General features: G+C 45.6%; 1 protein-coding gene across 1 annotated transcript in view; it reads right to left on the bottom strand.

Annotated features, from left to right (window-relative positions):
* Positions 1–239: 239 nt before the first annotated feature.
* The window catches only part of cyp4t8 (cytochrome P450, family 4, subfamily T, polypeptide 8), an 89,914-nt gene continuing 76,966 nt past the window's right edge, over positions 240–13,187 (bottom strand). The window contains exons 10-12 of the mRNA XM_078561246.1: positions 10,628–10,692; positions 3,810–3,892; positions 240–2,615 (exon numbers count right to left, since the gene is read on the bottom strand). Of these exons, the coding sequence (XP_078417372.1) occupies positions 2,447–2,615; positions 3,810–3,892; positions 10,628–10,692 (317 nt within the window). The 3' untranslated portion in view covers positions 240–2,446. The remainder of the gene's footprint in view (positions 2,616–3,809; positions 3,893–10,627; positions 10,693–13,187) is intronic.

Genomic DNA, 13,187 nt, shown 5'->3' on the forward strand with positions numbered 1-13,187 from the left:
TCATTCCAGCTGATGATCTAAATTTTATACTGATGCTGGCATTTTCTGTTATATGGTGGACTGGGAGTAAAGTAGATTGAAAAGTCCAAGGGAAAATTCAGAGGCAAACATAATGAAGCTGGTGAAAGGGTGATATTAGAACCACAGGCATTATTAGAGTCCAGAGAACTGAGAATCTGAGGATACCATACATCCCCCAAATACTTGTTTAGTGTCAAAGAATTAGATGAAACACAATGTCAATTTCTCCCACAATGCAGCAATTTGCTAAGTTTCATTACAGATTGAGCTACATGGGTGAACAAGGCCTTTGGTGGTCTCTATTACCAACAACCACTTTTACTCTGTTCCCATCCTTCCATGATCAATAGATACATCTTTTTGTCCATATTGGAAAAAGTGAACAGTTGCAATAGAAGAAACAATTTGCTCTAATGTTCTTCTCATCCTTTTTCTCTAATACTGGTTGGATTTTGTTGTACCCTTATTGAATTTCTAATGAAATGGCATGATTCAAACAAAATCAATTTCTGTTCAAACTATGTAGCCTGTGGTTCTTGATTAACTCAAGTGATGATTAAGAAGTACTGTTATTTCCCAGTAATCTACAATTATTGCTTGTTCACTTCGAAACAATTAAACCACAATAGTTAATTATAGAGTATAGAAATTATCATGCATCAGTTGTATGAAGTTGTTTGGCTATCAAGTGTCCCATGATATTCATCATCAGCAACAGTAGATGGAAACAAAATAAAGCTATCTATAATGAACACCAGATAATGAATGAGATATATGGCATGCAAGGCAGAAATATAACGACGTGGGAATCAAACATTATGCCCTTGTTCAAAAAAGGTTGTAAAGATCTGTCCTGTAATTACAGACTAGTCAGTTTAACTTCGGTGGTGGGGAAACTTCTAGAAACAATTATTCGGGATAGAATTAATAGTCACATGGAAAAACTTGGATTGATTCGGAAGAGTCAGCATGGATTTGTTAAAGGAAAATCGTGTCAAACTAACTTGATGGAGTTTTTTGAAGAGATATCAGAATGGTTGATGAGGGCAAGGCCGTTGATGTGGTGTATATGGACTCCCAAAAGACATCTGATACAGTACCACACAACAGACTTGTGAGGAAAGTTATAGGTTATGGAATAAAAGGGGCAATAGCAATGTGGATACAAAATTGTCTGAGGGATAAGAAACAGAGTAATGGTTAATGGGTATTTTTCAGGCTGGAAGATGGTTTTTAGTGGAGTTACCCAGGGGTCAGTATTGGGACCCTTGCTCTTCCTGATATATATATAAATGATCTCGATCTTGGTGTGCAGGGGACAATTTCAAAGTTTGCAGATGACAGAAAGCTTGGGAGAATTGTAAAATGTGGGGACAGTGTAGAACTTCAAAAGGACATTGGCATATTGGTGGAGTGGGCAGATAGGTGGCAGATGAAGTTCAATGCGGAGAAGTGTGAGGTGATACACTTTGGTACAAAGAACATGGAGAGACAGTATAAAATAAAGGATACTATTCTAAAGGGTGTGCAGGAACAGAGACCTGGTGTGAGTGCACATAAGTCATTAAAGATGGCAGGACAGGTAGAAAGAGCTGTTTCTAAAGCATACAGTATTCTAGGCTTCATTAACAGGGGCATAGAGTACAAGAGCAGGGAGTTTATGATGAACTTATATAAGACACTGATTGGACCTCAGCTGGAATATTGTGTACAGTTCTGGGCACCACATTATAGGAAGGATGTGAACACATTGCAGAGAGTGCAGAAGAGGTTTATGAGAATGGTTCCAGGGATGAGACACTTCAGCTATGAGGAAAAATTGGAGAAGTTGGGACTGTTTTCCTTGGAGAGAAGGTTGAGAGGAGACTTGATAGAAGTTTTCAGAATAATGCGGGGCCTGGACAGAGAGAAACTGTTCTCGCTCATAAACGGATCGAAAACCAGAGGGCACAGTTTTAAAGTGTTTTGCAAAGGAAGCAAATACAAGGTGAGAAAAAACTTTTTCACACAGCAAGTAGTTCAGGTTTGGAATACACCATCTGGAAGCGTGGTGGAGGCAGGTTCAATTGAGGCATTCAAGAGAGCATTGGATGATTATCTAAATGGAAACAATGTGCAGTGTTACGGGGAAAAGGCAGGAGATTGGCACCAAGTTAAAATGCTCAGGAGAGCCGGTGCCGACATGATGGGCCGAATGGCCTCCTTCTACACCATAACAATTCTGTGCATTTGAACCCATGCTGGGTTCATATTTATGAAAGGATGCTGTTAACAAACACCTTCAATGCAGGTATTCCAGTTTTTTTAATACTCTACCGGCACATTAATTTTGCCACAATTGTCTCGCTTACTGATTGATTTGTCTGATTTTGAAGTTATTACTTTTCTTATGTTTTTCCAAGTATTCTTATTCTTGCAGCTAGTGTTAATCCAGTTTTTTGACCTTCAGGTGTATTCCATTTTTGGATCGAAGGACCAGCTGAGGTACTTTAATTGGTGGTTTTGATTCATCAATTTTCAGTTCAAACCGGTTAAGAATCATTGCGACAGCCACCTTCATTTCATTCATGGCAAACTGCTGACCAATGCAGTTCCTGCAAAAAAAAACAGGTGGCAGGTTTTGAATCCAACTTCATGAGAAATCTTTTGAACCAGAAATGTATTTTATTGGGTCACTACATACTCCTAAATATACATGGGGCAGTACCTACAGATTTAATAGTGCTTCTCAGACTTAACCATTCCGGTGTTTTACACTTAAAAAACGAACAGTCAATTGTGGATTTAGAGAGCACTTGTGTAAATTGATCTCTTCAATTATATGAAGTTCCTCTCAGTGGGTACATAAATATGGGGTGCTGTCAACAATTCAATGTTCTTATTTATAATGCTGTTAGAGAGGAATTTCCTACTAAACTTCAGCTCCCAATTGCCTCTTGCTAGCAGTTTCCAAGCATAAAACACAAAAAAGGGAGGCCTGGAAAAAAGCAGGTATAGAGGATTATAATGTATGTTATTATGAAGCCATTCAGTAAAATACAATTCCCCTTTATTATTTTAATTTCATCCCATGAAACTACAATTGAATCCCCCTAAAATCCCTGCTTCATTTATTATATGTACAATTCCTTAAGCTATTATTGTCTAGTGTGTCAAATGCCTCTTAGGATTTGAGACTGTACTATGATTGTTAGAAAATATAGCACATTAGTAGGAGCTATAGAATGCAATCTGCATCACAAGAAATTTCCAGCAACAACTGTCATGAAGGCATTCAACAGAAGTTAATGTTAGTATCACACAGTTCATGCAGTGTCAGAGGTTTTCATTCCTTTCTCTCCACCATCACCACCCTCCACACCCACATGTTCTGATTATAGTTGGCAGCACCCTGAGGTAAAAAACAAGGATTGGTTTTATAGATACACAACTGGGAGTTATAAGAAAGCTCCCCAAATTCCATTCTGCACAATGGAAAATGTAATTTTGCAACAATTATGGGGGCCTACAATTTTAAACAATGGATCTTACTGTGGGAGGTGTTAGCTCTCAGAACAGACAGGCCATGGTAGTTTGATTTTCCCTTCAAAATTGACCTTTGTGCAGTGACTCCCAATATCAAGTGTTAGTCAAGATTAACAAAGAATTTGGAACAGTACCTGTGAATTGGAATCCACCCATTTGATAAATTATGAGCCAAGCCTTTATAGAAAAGTTAATTTGCTCAAGAATAATACTAAATTGACAATCAGCAGCTTAATTCACTAATATTTGAAATATTTTGGTACCTTGGTCCAGCAGAGAAGGGTATGAAGGCGTGTGTGTGTCTGTTTGCTGAATTTTCAGGTGAAAATCTTGAAGGGTCAAACACCTACAAGAGAACAAGGTATTATCAAACAGTACTTTTCAGAACTACATTCTTTATGAGATTTCAAGCGCATACAGATATTGGCAGTTGCTAGGTAATTGTGAATCAGATCTGTAAAGAGTTCACTTGTCAGTACTGGTTCAAACTAGAATTACACTAGCTACATTACTATCAAAAACAGCTATGATTCAAATAGAAATTAAGAATGTTCAGACAGAAACTGAACTTGGAATTCATCTCAAAAGATGGGGGCTGAGTAACTCAGTATCCTACTCATGAGGTCAATTCTGTATCAATAGCTTCACATTAACAAGTTTGTACTGAGAACATTCTTCATACATATGAGTCAATCTGCCATAGCACTACATATAGGCAGCCCAGGCTAAGTTCAGTCTTCAGGTTGAGCAGTATTAGAAGGCTAGTCAATAGCTGCGACAGGGTCAAGAAAGGACTCACACTGGAGGTCAGATGAGGAGTGAGGTGGTAGGTAGAAGGAATATAGAGTTAAGGGGAAGTGGGGAGAATTGATCTGGAATGTGGAAGAGCATACGAGCCTGGAGAGTGGAAGAGGAAGGTAAAACATAGTAAAAGACCAGAGTTAGAGGTAAAGGGAATTGGTAGTGGTAGAGGTCCAAGGCCTCCAGAGGAAACTGGAGGGAGGAAAAGGTCGCACCTAACATTCTGTAAAGTTGCAAAAGACCCAGAATTTTCTGCTTGACGTGCGGGCCCGCAAGTCAGCATGTAAAATGATGCGCGGTGACGTCGGGCGAGTGTCCCGACCTCACCGTGCGCCATCGCGATATTTCGCTGGGTGGGCATGCGATGAAGTTCAACGCTCGCCTGCCATTAATTAACAGGCTAGTTAAGGCCCCTAAGTCATCAATCGACCACGATTTTCAGGCGCCTGTGCGCTCTTCGGGTCGGCGCACGGGTGCAACAGGCAGGCAGGTAAAAGACTTTTTAATGAAACTCATCGATAGGCGGGATAAGCGGGTTCAGTGGGGTCATCAATCTGGTCTGAGGGTATTTATTGCAGAAAGTTTTTTAAACTTGCCTGTGTGATCTGTAGCAGTTCAGAACAAATTCCAGCAGCTTTCTGTGTACTTTGAACCTTAAGGTCAGCACTCCGCAGCCAGCAATCTTTATCAGCCCTGCAGCTTGCTGGAGGCCTCCCTTTAGCCTGGGTATGGGTACAGACATGTCCATGGGAGGCAGCTCCTCTGAGGCGGAAGGGAGGGCTAGAATGAGGAGGAGGCCAGGAGTACACAATTAGCTTCCAGGAGAGCCACCTTTGGGAGTACAGGTGCATGCACAAGGGGTGCAGGGCCAAGAGGTTGTCCAAGGTAGAAAGGGCCGCAGAAGACGCCACTATCCTGCTGCCAGGATGACAGGCGGCGAAGCAGCTACCTCAGTATGACTGAGGTACAGTGCCGAAGGAGGCTCCGACTGTCAAGGGAGACAGTCAACTACATCTGTCATCATGATTGGCCCTGAGATGTCTCCTAACTGTGTGGGCGGACACCCCATGCCAGTGGCTCTGAAGGTCACAGTTGCCCTCAACTTCTACGCCTCTGGTTCCTTCCAGGGCTCGGTGGGTGATCTTTGTGGTGTCTCCCACTCAGCTGTCCACACTTGTGTCAAGCAGGTCACAGGCGCTTCAGGCAAGCATTGACCTTCATCCACTTCAGTTGGGACCAGGCAAGCCAGGCACAGCGAGCCAGAGGCTTCGCGGCCATTGCTGGCTTCCCCCGCATCCAGGGTGCAATAGACTGTACACATGTGGCCATCAAGGCGCCAGCAGATGAGGCCGGTGCCTTCGTCAACAGGAAGGGCTTCCACTCCCTGAACGTGCAGATAGTGTGTGATCACAGGATGCTGATTCTACAAGTCTGTGCAAGGTACCCAGGCAGCTCCCACGAGGCCTACATCCTCAGACACTCCCAGGTACCAGAGCTCTTCAGTGCTCCAGCGCGGCTTGATGGATGGTTGCTGGGTGACAAGGGCTATCCCCTCAGAAGGTGGCTCATGACACCTCTCCACCATCCAATATCAGAAGCAGAGCAGCGCTACAATAGGAGTCACGCCTCCACAAGGGCTGTGGTGGAGAGAGCCATCGGTCTTCTCAAGATGCGCTTCTGATGCCTGGGCCGCTCAGGGGGCGCACTCCAGTACCCCCTAGATCGTGTCTCAGTGATAGTGAATGCATGCTGTGCTCTCCACAATCTTGCGCTGGAAAGGGGGAACGCAGTGGACGATGAAGACGTTGATGCAGTGGCTGCGGCTGCACACGATGAATCCAGCACTTATTCTGAGGATGAGGAAGCACAGGGGAGTGATGAGGGGCTAAACGCTGACCCAGGAGGCAGGGACACCCGAGAGTCTTTAATCCAACGAACCTTCAGCTAGCTCAACACAAATGGATCAGTAGGAGCAGCCTCGCCTGGTGCTTCCATACTCGGCACTTAAGTGCTAAATCTGCCAGGTTATCAGCTGCAACTAAGGGCTTTGGACATAAACTTCAATGTCCACTCAAACACTCATGACATGTCTGTAAAACATACAAATGCAGAACAAAGGAGCCACCCTCAGCCATGGTAACACATCTAGTTTTAATTTTCACCATCAGAAGTTCTCACAAAGTCAAAACAAAACGTTATTCAAGCAGAAACAAATAATAAGTTCCTAATCTAGGGCCAACACAAAAGCACCAGTGAGAAACCCGTGATGCGTCTAAGGTGCCTTATGCTTACGTTTACAGGTGCTGTGTCTTGGTGCTGCCCCATCGCTCGGAGTGGGATCTGAGACAGCCTGCTGACTCTGCTGTCCTGTTGGCCTTGATGACCTTGGTGGTTGTCCTCTAGCCCGTGGAGCCTGTGCTGGCCCCGCCTGGGAGGGATCTGCCTGTTCCACAGCTGGCATCTCCCCAGTCATCGCAGCCTCACCTGATGAAGCAGTCACTGGGAGGGGGGTGGAGCAGCTGGTGCCCTCTTCCAGAGCGCCGTGAGAGGAGCCCGCAGATATGACAGGCAGCTGCTGCGCCTATGTGAGGTCGCCCCAGACCTCCCTGCTCACCGTCGATGGATGGGCAACGAGCTGGGAAGCTTGAAGTCCACACCATCTCCCACATTGGCAATGACCAGCTGTGGCCACTGGCATTGTGAGGGCTGGCAGGTCCAAGTGTAACCCCAGGAGAACCTGATTGTTCTCTCCATGGTGGAAGCATGAAGCTCTGCCATAAGGCCCATTGCATCAGTGATCCTCCACGTGGACTCCTCCACCGCGGACACCAAGCGAAGCATAGCCTCATGTAACGCTTCCAGATTCTCCCGCACGCCCGGCCGCATTTCCTGCAGCTGCTGTGTTGCGGATGACTCCGGAGGCACATCATCAGGCACCGACTCAGCATGTGCCTGGTTCCCTGCAGTCCTCCGACTGCTGGCGCCATCGACACTCTCTGTCTCCGCCGGCTCCTCTAGCAATTGTGAAGTGCCCTCTCCACTGTGTCCCGGGACACTAGCCCATGTTGCAATGCCCACTGAGGTGTTCGTATCTGTGCTGATGCCTGCCTCGCAGAAATGGTGTGATGCAGGTGACACTTGAGGGCCCTCAGGTGTGAGAGGGGGCATCTGCAATTGCTGCTGGTGGCCGGGCTCTGATGATGCTGAAAATAACAACAAGGACAGTGGATCAGTTAGTGTGCACACAGTGACACACTTCATCACTTTCCCCATGGCTCATTATGTTCTCAACCTTCCAGAACCTTTGGACACGAATATTGGTGGGGTGGCAAATAGTGAGGAGGATACCCTTACATTACAGGCAGATATAGACAGGCTGGTTAGATGGCCTAAGGAATGCCAAATGGAATGTTATGTGGATAAGTGTGAAGTGATGCACTTGGGCAGGACAAACAAGGCAAGGGAATACACGATGAATGGTAGGACCGTGGAAAATAAGGAGGATGAGAGGGACCTTGCTGTGCATGCCTTCAGGCCCCTTAAGTTGGCGGGACAGGTACATAAGGTGTTTAAGAAGATAAATGCCATACTTGCTTTTATTAGCTGAGGAATAGAATATAGGATCAGGGAGGTCATGTTCCAAGTGCAGAAAACGCTGCCTAGGCCACAGCTACAATACTGCATGCAGTTGTGAAATGCGCTTCATGGGAAGGATGTGATTGGAGTGGAGAGAGTGCAGAGGTCATTGACCAGGATGCTGGCTGGGCTGGAGAATTTGAATTATGAGGAGACATAGCATAGACCTTAGGTTATTTCCTCTGGAGCAGAGGAGATTGAGGGGTGACATTATTGAGGTTTATAACATTATGAGGGGCATAGATAGGGTTAACAGAAAGGAACTTTTCCCCTTGGTGGAGGGATGAGTAACCAGGTGGCATAGATTTAAGGTAAGGGGCATGAGGTTGACAGGTGATGTGATGAACAACTTTTGCACACAGAGTGTGTTGGGATTGTGGAACGCACTGCCTGAAAGGGTGGTGGACGCAGAAACCCTCCTAACATGTAATAAGTATTTGGATGAGCAGTTGTGATGCCATGGCATACAAGGCCATGGGGATAGTGCTGGGAAATGGGATAAGGAGACTTTGGAAGGTTTTTGACGTGCGCATCCTCGAAGGGCCAAAGGACCTTTATCTATGATCCACACCTCTGACTCTATCACTCTGTGACCGAGCAATGTTGCAACAATAACACGTCAAACAATCATCAGTGCTATGGATGTTGGGAGGATACAGCGGATCTCACTAATGGCCTTAAATACCTAGCCGTTCCACCCCAGCCTCACCGACACCAGTTGACCTGGGAACATGGCACCTCTCAAGCTTCAGGGCCTCCTGTTCAAAGCAGCTTAGCAGCATCAGGTGGGCCTGGCCACCTCCAATCCTCAAATTCTCAGACGCATTGTGAGCATCCTTCTCCTGAAAAACAGAGAAGACCATTCATTGTGGCAATTTGCACATGTACTCTGCATGTGCACACCGCACCCCAACCACAGTGGCCCATATCAGGCCTCCAGTGCCTCCTCTTCCCGCTACTGCTGATCAGTCACGTAAAGATAGTACATCTGCTCCCAACGTCACCCAATAGCCACCTTGTACACATTCTGCCTCCATCACTTTAGGAAACACACGGTCTTTGCTCCTATAGCAAGGAGGCGCAACTACATGCAGCGTCGAGGGCAGCAGATGGCTCTTGGCCACGACACCTTGAGGCTCCCTTTCCACAATCTCATCACCGTGAACAGGACACGTGTTAGGGTTCTGAGTATGCGCCTAGCTGCATCTCCTGCAGGTTGCCCCCAGACTAGTCATGTGCGACTAAGAGCAACACATGGTGCGGGGGAGAATTCATTTCCTCATGAACCACTCAGGCTGATCTAAGCATGGTCAAGATCTGCTTGCCCACCCAGTGTATGAGAAATACCCAGCATGATTCAATGCAGTCACAACAGCAAGACTTGGGAGGTGGGGAGCCTCAAAGGCTAAGGCTACCTGCTGAGTTAAATGCCCAATGCCAACATGGTACTCACTCTTCCAGAGCGTAACAAATCATTGAAGCGCTTACAGCACTGGATCCAGATGCATCGTGGGAGCTCATCACCTCCGCCACCTCCTCCCAGGCACGTTTGGTCATGTAGGGGGGTCTCCTCCTCCCATCCTGGGGGACCAACACCTCCCGCTGTGCTGCCACCTCCTCGAGGAGAGCAGCAAGGCAGTCATCAGAAAAGCGAGGGGCACATTGGCCCCCCCGCTGGCCTACCCTGCAGGCTGCCCTGCTCCTGGGGCAGACTCTGCAGCCTGCCCTGCTCCTGTGCCCTTCCCTCCAGTGTGTCCTGCTCAGCCAACCCCCTGCAGTGTGACCTGGAAGTGGCCATTGTGAGCAGTCTACAGGAGGCTGCCAGGTCTTCCTTTAGACAGACTGCTGGGTCGCCATTGGACCCGGCGGTCTGTGCACGTCTGCTGCAGCCCACACACTCCCACTATTCACAGGAGTCGGGAAATGCACTGGGTGGGCCTTAATTGGCCCACCCACGCAAAATGGCGGCGCGGACCCAATTACAGGTGCTGATTGGGTCCGTGCCCGCCCACAGCTGCTCCTGCTCCGCCCACCCGACAGGCAGAAAATTCTGCCCATGGAAACACATCTGCTGAATCAAACTATAAGTCTACTTTAATATAACTAAATTTTGTATTTACTTTCTTCCTTGTCCAACTCTTTGCTTTCCAGTATGGTGCTGGATACTAAAATGTTTAAGCAGCACCATCTATTAGCCCAAGGTTTTTTTTAACATCATGCATTGAAGACATATATAATATTATTACATTAATCATAGCATCTTTATGTGTGATATATCCTCTAAATATGTGACACTGGCCGGGAGTTTCCGGCCCTGCAGTGGCAGATGGTGTGCCGAGCCAACCAAAAGTCCATTCACTTTGGCGGCACTGGAAGATCCCGCAAATTATAATAAATGAATCCAATAAAATATAAATATATCTAATAGGTATTTTTAGTAGTACATCTATATTTAGGTTTCAAACTAAAAGTTTAACTTTTAAACTTGCGACGAGTTAGCAATGATATGGTAGGTTAATTCAATGGAAAACTATCCAATGGCGCTAGTTTGGAGGTACTGGCGCAGTATACGAAAGCAAAGAGTGCATCTTGTTAAGGTAATGGTGTGAACACTTCATACTCTAGTAATGGAGAAGGAAGTTACCTCTGGATTATCCCAGATCATAGGATTCCTGTGAATACAGTAGATGCTTACACCTACCAGGCAACCTGTGAAAATACAGATGAACATTAGTTACAGTTTCAAAACCATGCGGAGATATATTGCTTCCTTATGGTTTGTAAGGTCTCCTGTGCTTGGCATCATTTCCCTGCCATTCATGTGTTATGATCAGGAGAGGGACAGTTCAAACTGCCCTGATTTCCTCTTACCAACTGTCCATAAGCAGAGGGTGTTTGACTTAGTTATTTTTCTGAGAATAAGTAGTGGTGTGTATTTCCAATCCCTCATTTTTTGGGGTTCAATTGTACTGATAGTCCACAGCAAATTCAAGTTAGGATTAACTCAGAAGGTTAGTTTATTTTGCACATTCAAAACCCGAAACAAAAGGAGCGTTCACCACTTCCCACTCCTCACATTCACACAGTAAAAGGGGGATAGAGAAAAGGAGTTTTACCGTACAAAGCCACAGAAAAATTAATATTAGATCACATGAGTTTCAGAGTCTAAAGTAAGAGTCCAGAAGGTGTTTCCTTCATGGTGGGGTTCCATTCCAATGTGTTTCTGGTTGGTTAAATGATATGAAAATCTGTGAGACAAATGCTGCTGCTGCACGATGGGCTTTTCTGTGTTTATATCACTTGGCAGGCACTGATCAGACTTAGAATCAAGCAGGCTTTGAGGAGTTGAGACTGCTTACCCAGCCTGGCTGCTGGAATTCTGTCCAGTTGATGTTAAAACAGCAGTCTGGCTGTGAAGGCCAAAGAAGCAATATGAAACTGTCCAAAAAGCTTTGGTCATGTAACTTTCCTTCGCCACAATGACTTCAAAAGGGATACTTATCCAGCACCTGGAACTGGCTTCGGTTTCAGGACTGATAATGTCTCAGTCATTAGTTGTTGAAAGGAGTGCCATCTATGTTGAGTGGCTAGCATTTGGAAAGCCATTGTCTCAGCAGACCCGCTGACTCTGCTAGCAAGGTTGGCTTATCAAATGCAAATGGCATCCCCATAGCTCAGTTTGAAATTGGTCTGAACATTACCAGGTGTGATGTGAGTCTGTTAGTAACTCTCTAGGCGTAACGAGGTGTTACAGAAACTGAGAAAAGAATTCTTTTGTCCCTGAAACTCCTGGGGATAGCTCCCAAACAGAGGGGTCAATGTTGTTATCAGGTGACCTGTAACAGCCATCATAATTTTCTTTGTCCAGCAGAAAAAGACCAGTTTTAAAAATGAACAGCAATATGGATAAAGTTTTTTAAATATATAGTGGTTGGTTTCTCTCTGTGTTGTGGGAACCCAGCACATGTATGCTCAAAATAACTTCCTCTTGTCCACATCTGGTAAGTAGGATCAGCAACAAAGACAGAGAGTCCCAATATGTCATTTAGTCCCAATTTGTGCATGTTCATGACGCTTCAGTCTGTTTCAAGCAAAATTAGTGACGATCTAAATCAAAGTCTGTCCAAAAATCAGAACAGCCAGACAACTAGCAGCAAGGTAGTGCTTTTATCTGGTAAACATGGTCCCACCTGTTTTTTAGTGCAAAAAGGAGTGGTAGGCACACAAAGATAATCCTGATTAAGTCCTCATTTCTATAATATTCTTGCTATTGTTTGAGGTGAGAGTGACTGCACTTGACACCAAGGCCACATTTGACTGAGTATAGCATCAAGGAGCCCTATCAAAACTGGAGTCAATGGGAATCAGGGGGAAAACTCTCCACTGGTTGGAGTCATACCTAGCACAAAAGAAAATGGTTATGGTTGTTGGAGGTCAATCATCTTAGTTCCAGGACATCATTGTAAGAGTTCTTCAGGTTAATGTCCTCAGCCCAACCATCTTCACCTGCTTCATCAATGACCTCCCTTCCATTATAAGGTCAGATAAGGGGATATTTGCTGATGATTGCACAATTCAGCACCATTTGCGACTCCTCAGATACTGAAGCAGTCCATGTTCAAATGCAGCAAGACCTGGACAATATCCAGGCTTGGGTTGACAAGCGGCAAATAACATTCACGCCACACAAGTGCTGGGGAATGACCATCTCCAACTAGAGAAAATCCAACCATTGTCCCTTGACGTTCAATGGCATTACGATCACTGAATCACTGAATACCATCAACATCCTGAGGGTTACCATTGGCCAGAAACTGAACTGGACTGGCCATATAAATACTGTGGCTACAAGAACAGGTCAGAGGCTAGGAACCCTGTGATGATTAACTCACCTCCTGACTCCCCAAAGCCTGTCCACCATCTACAAGTCAGGAGTGTGATGAAATGCTCTCCATTTGCCTGGATAAGTGCAGCTGCAACAACACTCAAGAAGCTTGACACGGTCCAGGACAAAACAGCCCACTTGACTGGCACCACATCCACAAACATTCACTCCCTCCACCACCAATGCACAGTAGCAGGAGTGTGTACTATCTAGAAGATGCACTGCAGGAATTCACCAAGGCTCCTCAGACAGTACCTTCCAAACCCATGACGACTACCATCTAGAAGGACAAGGGCAGCAGATAGGTGGGAACACTACC

This window comes from Cetorhinus maximus, chromosome 17, assembly GCF_964194155.1.
Source record: "Cetorhinus maximus chromosome 17, sCetMax3.hap1.1, whole genome shotgun sequence".
Lineage (NCBI taxonomy): Eukaryota > Metazoa > Chordata > Chondrichthyes > Lamniformes > Cetorhinidae > Cetorhinus > Cetorhinus maximus.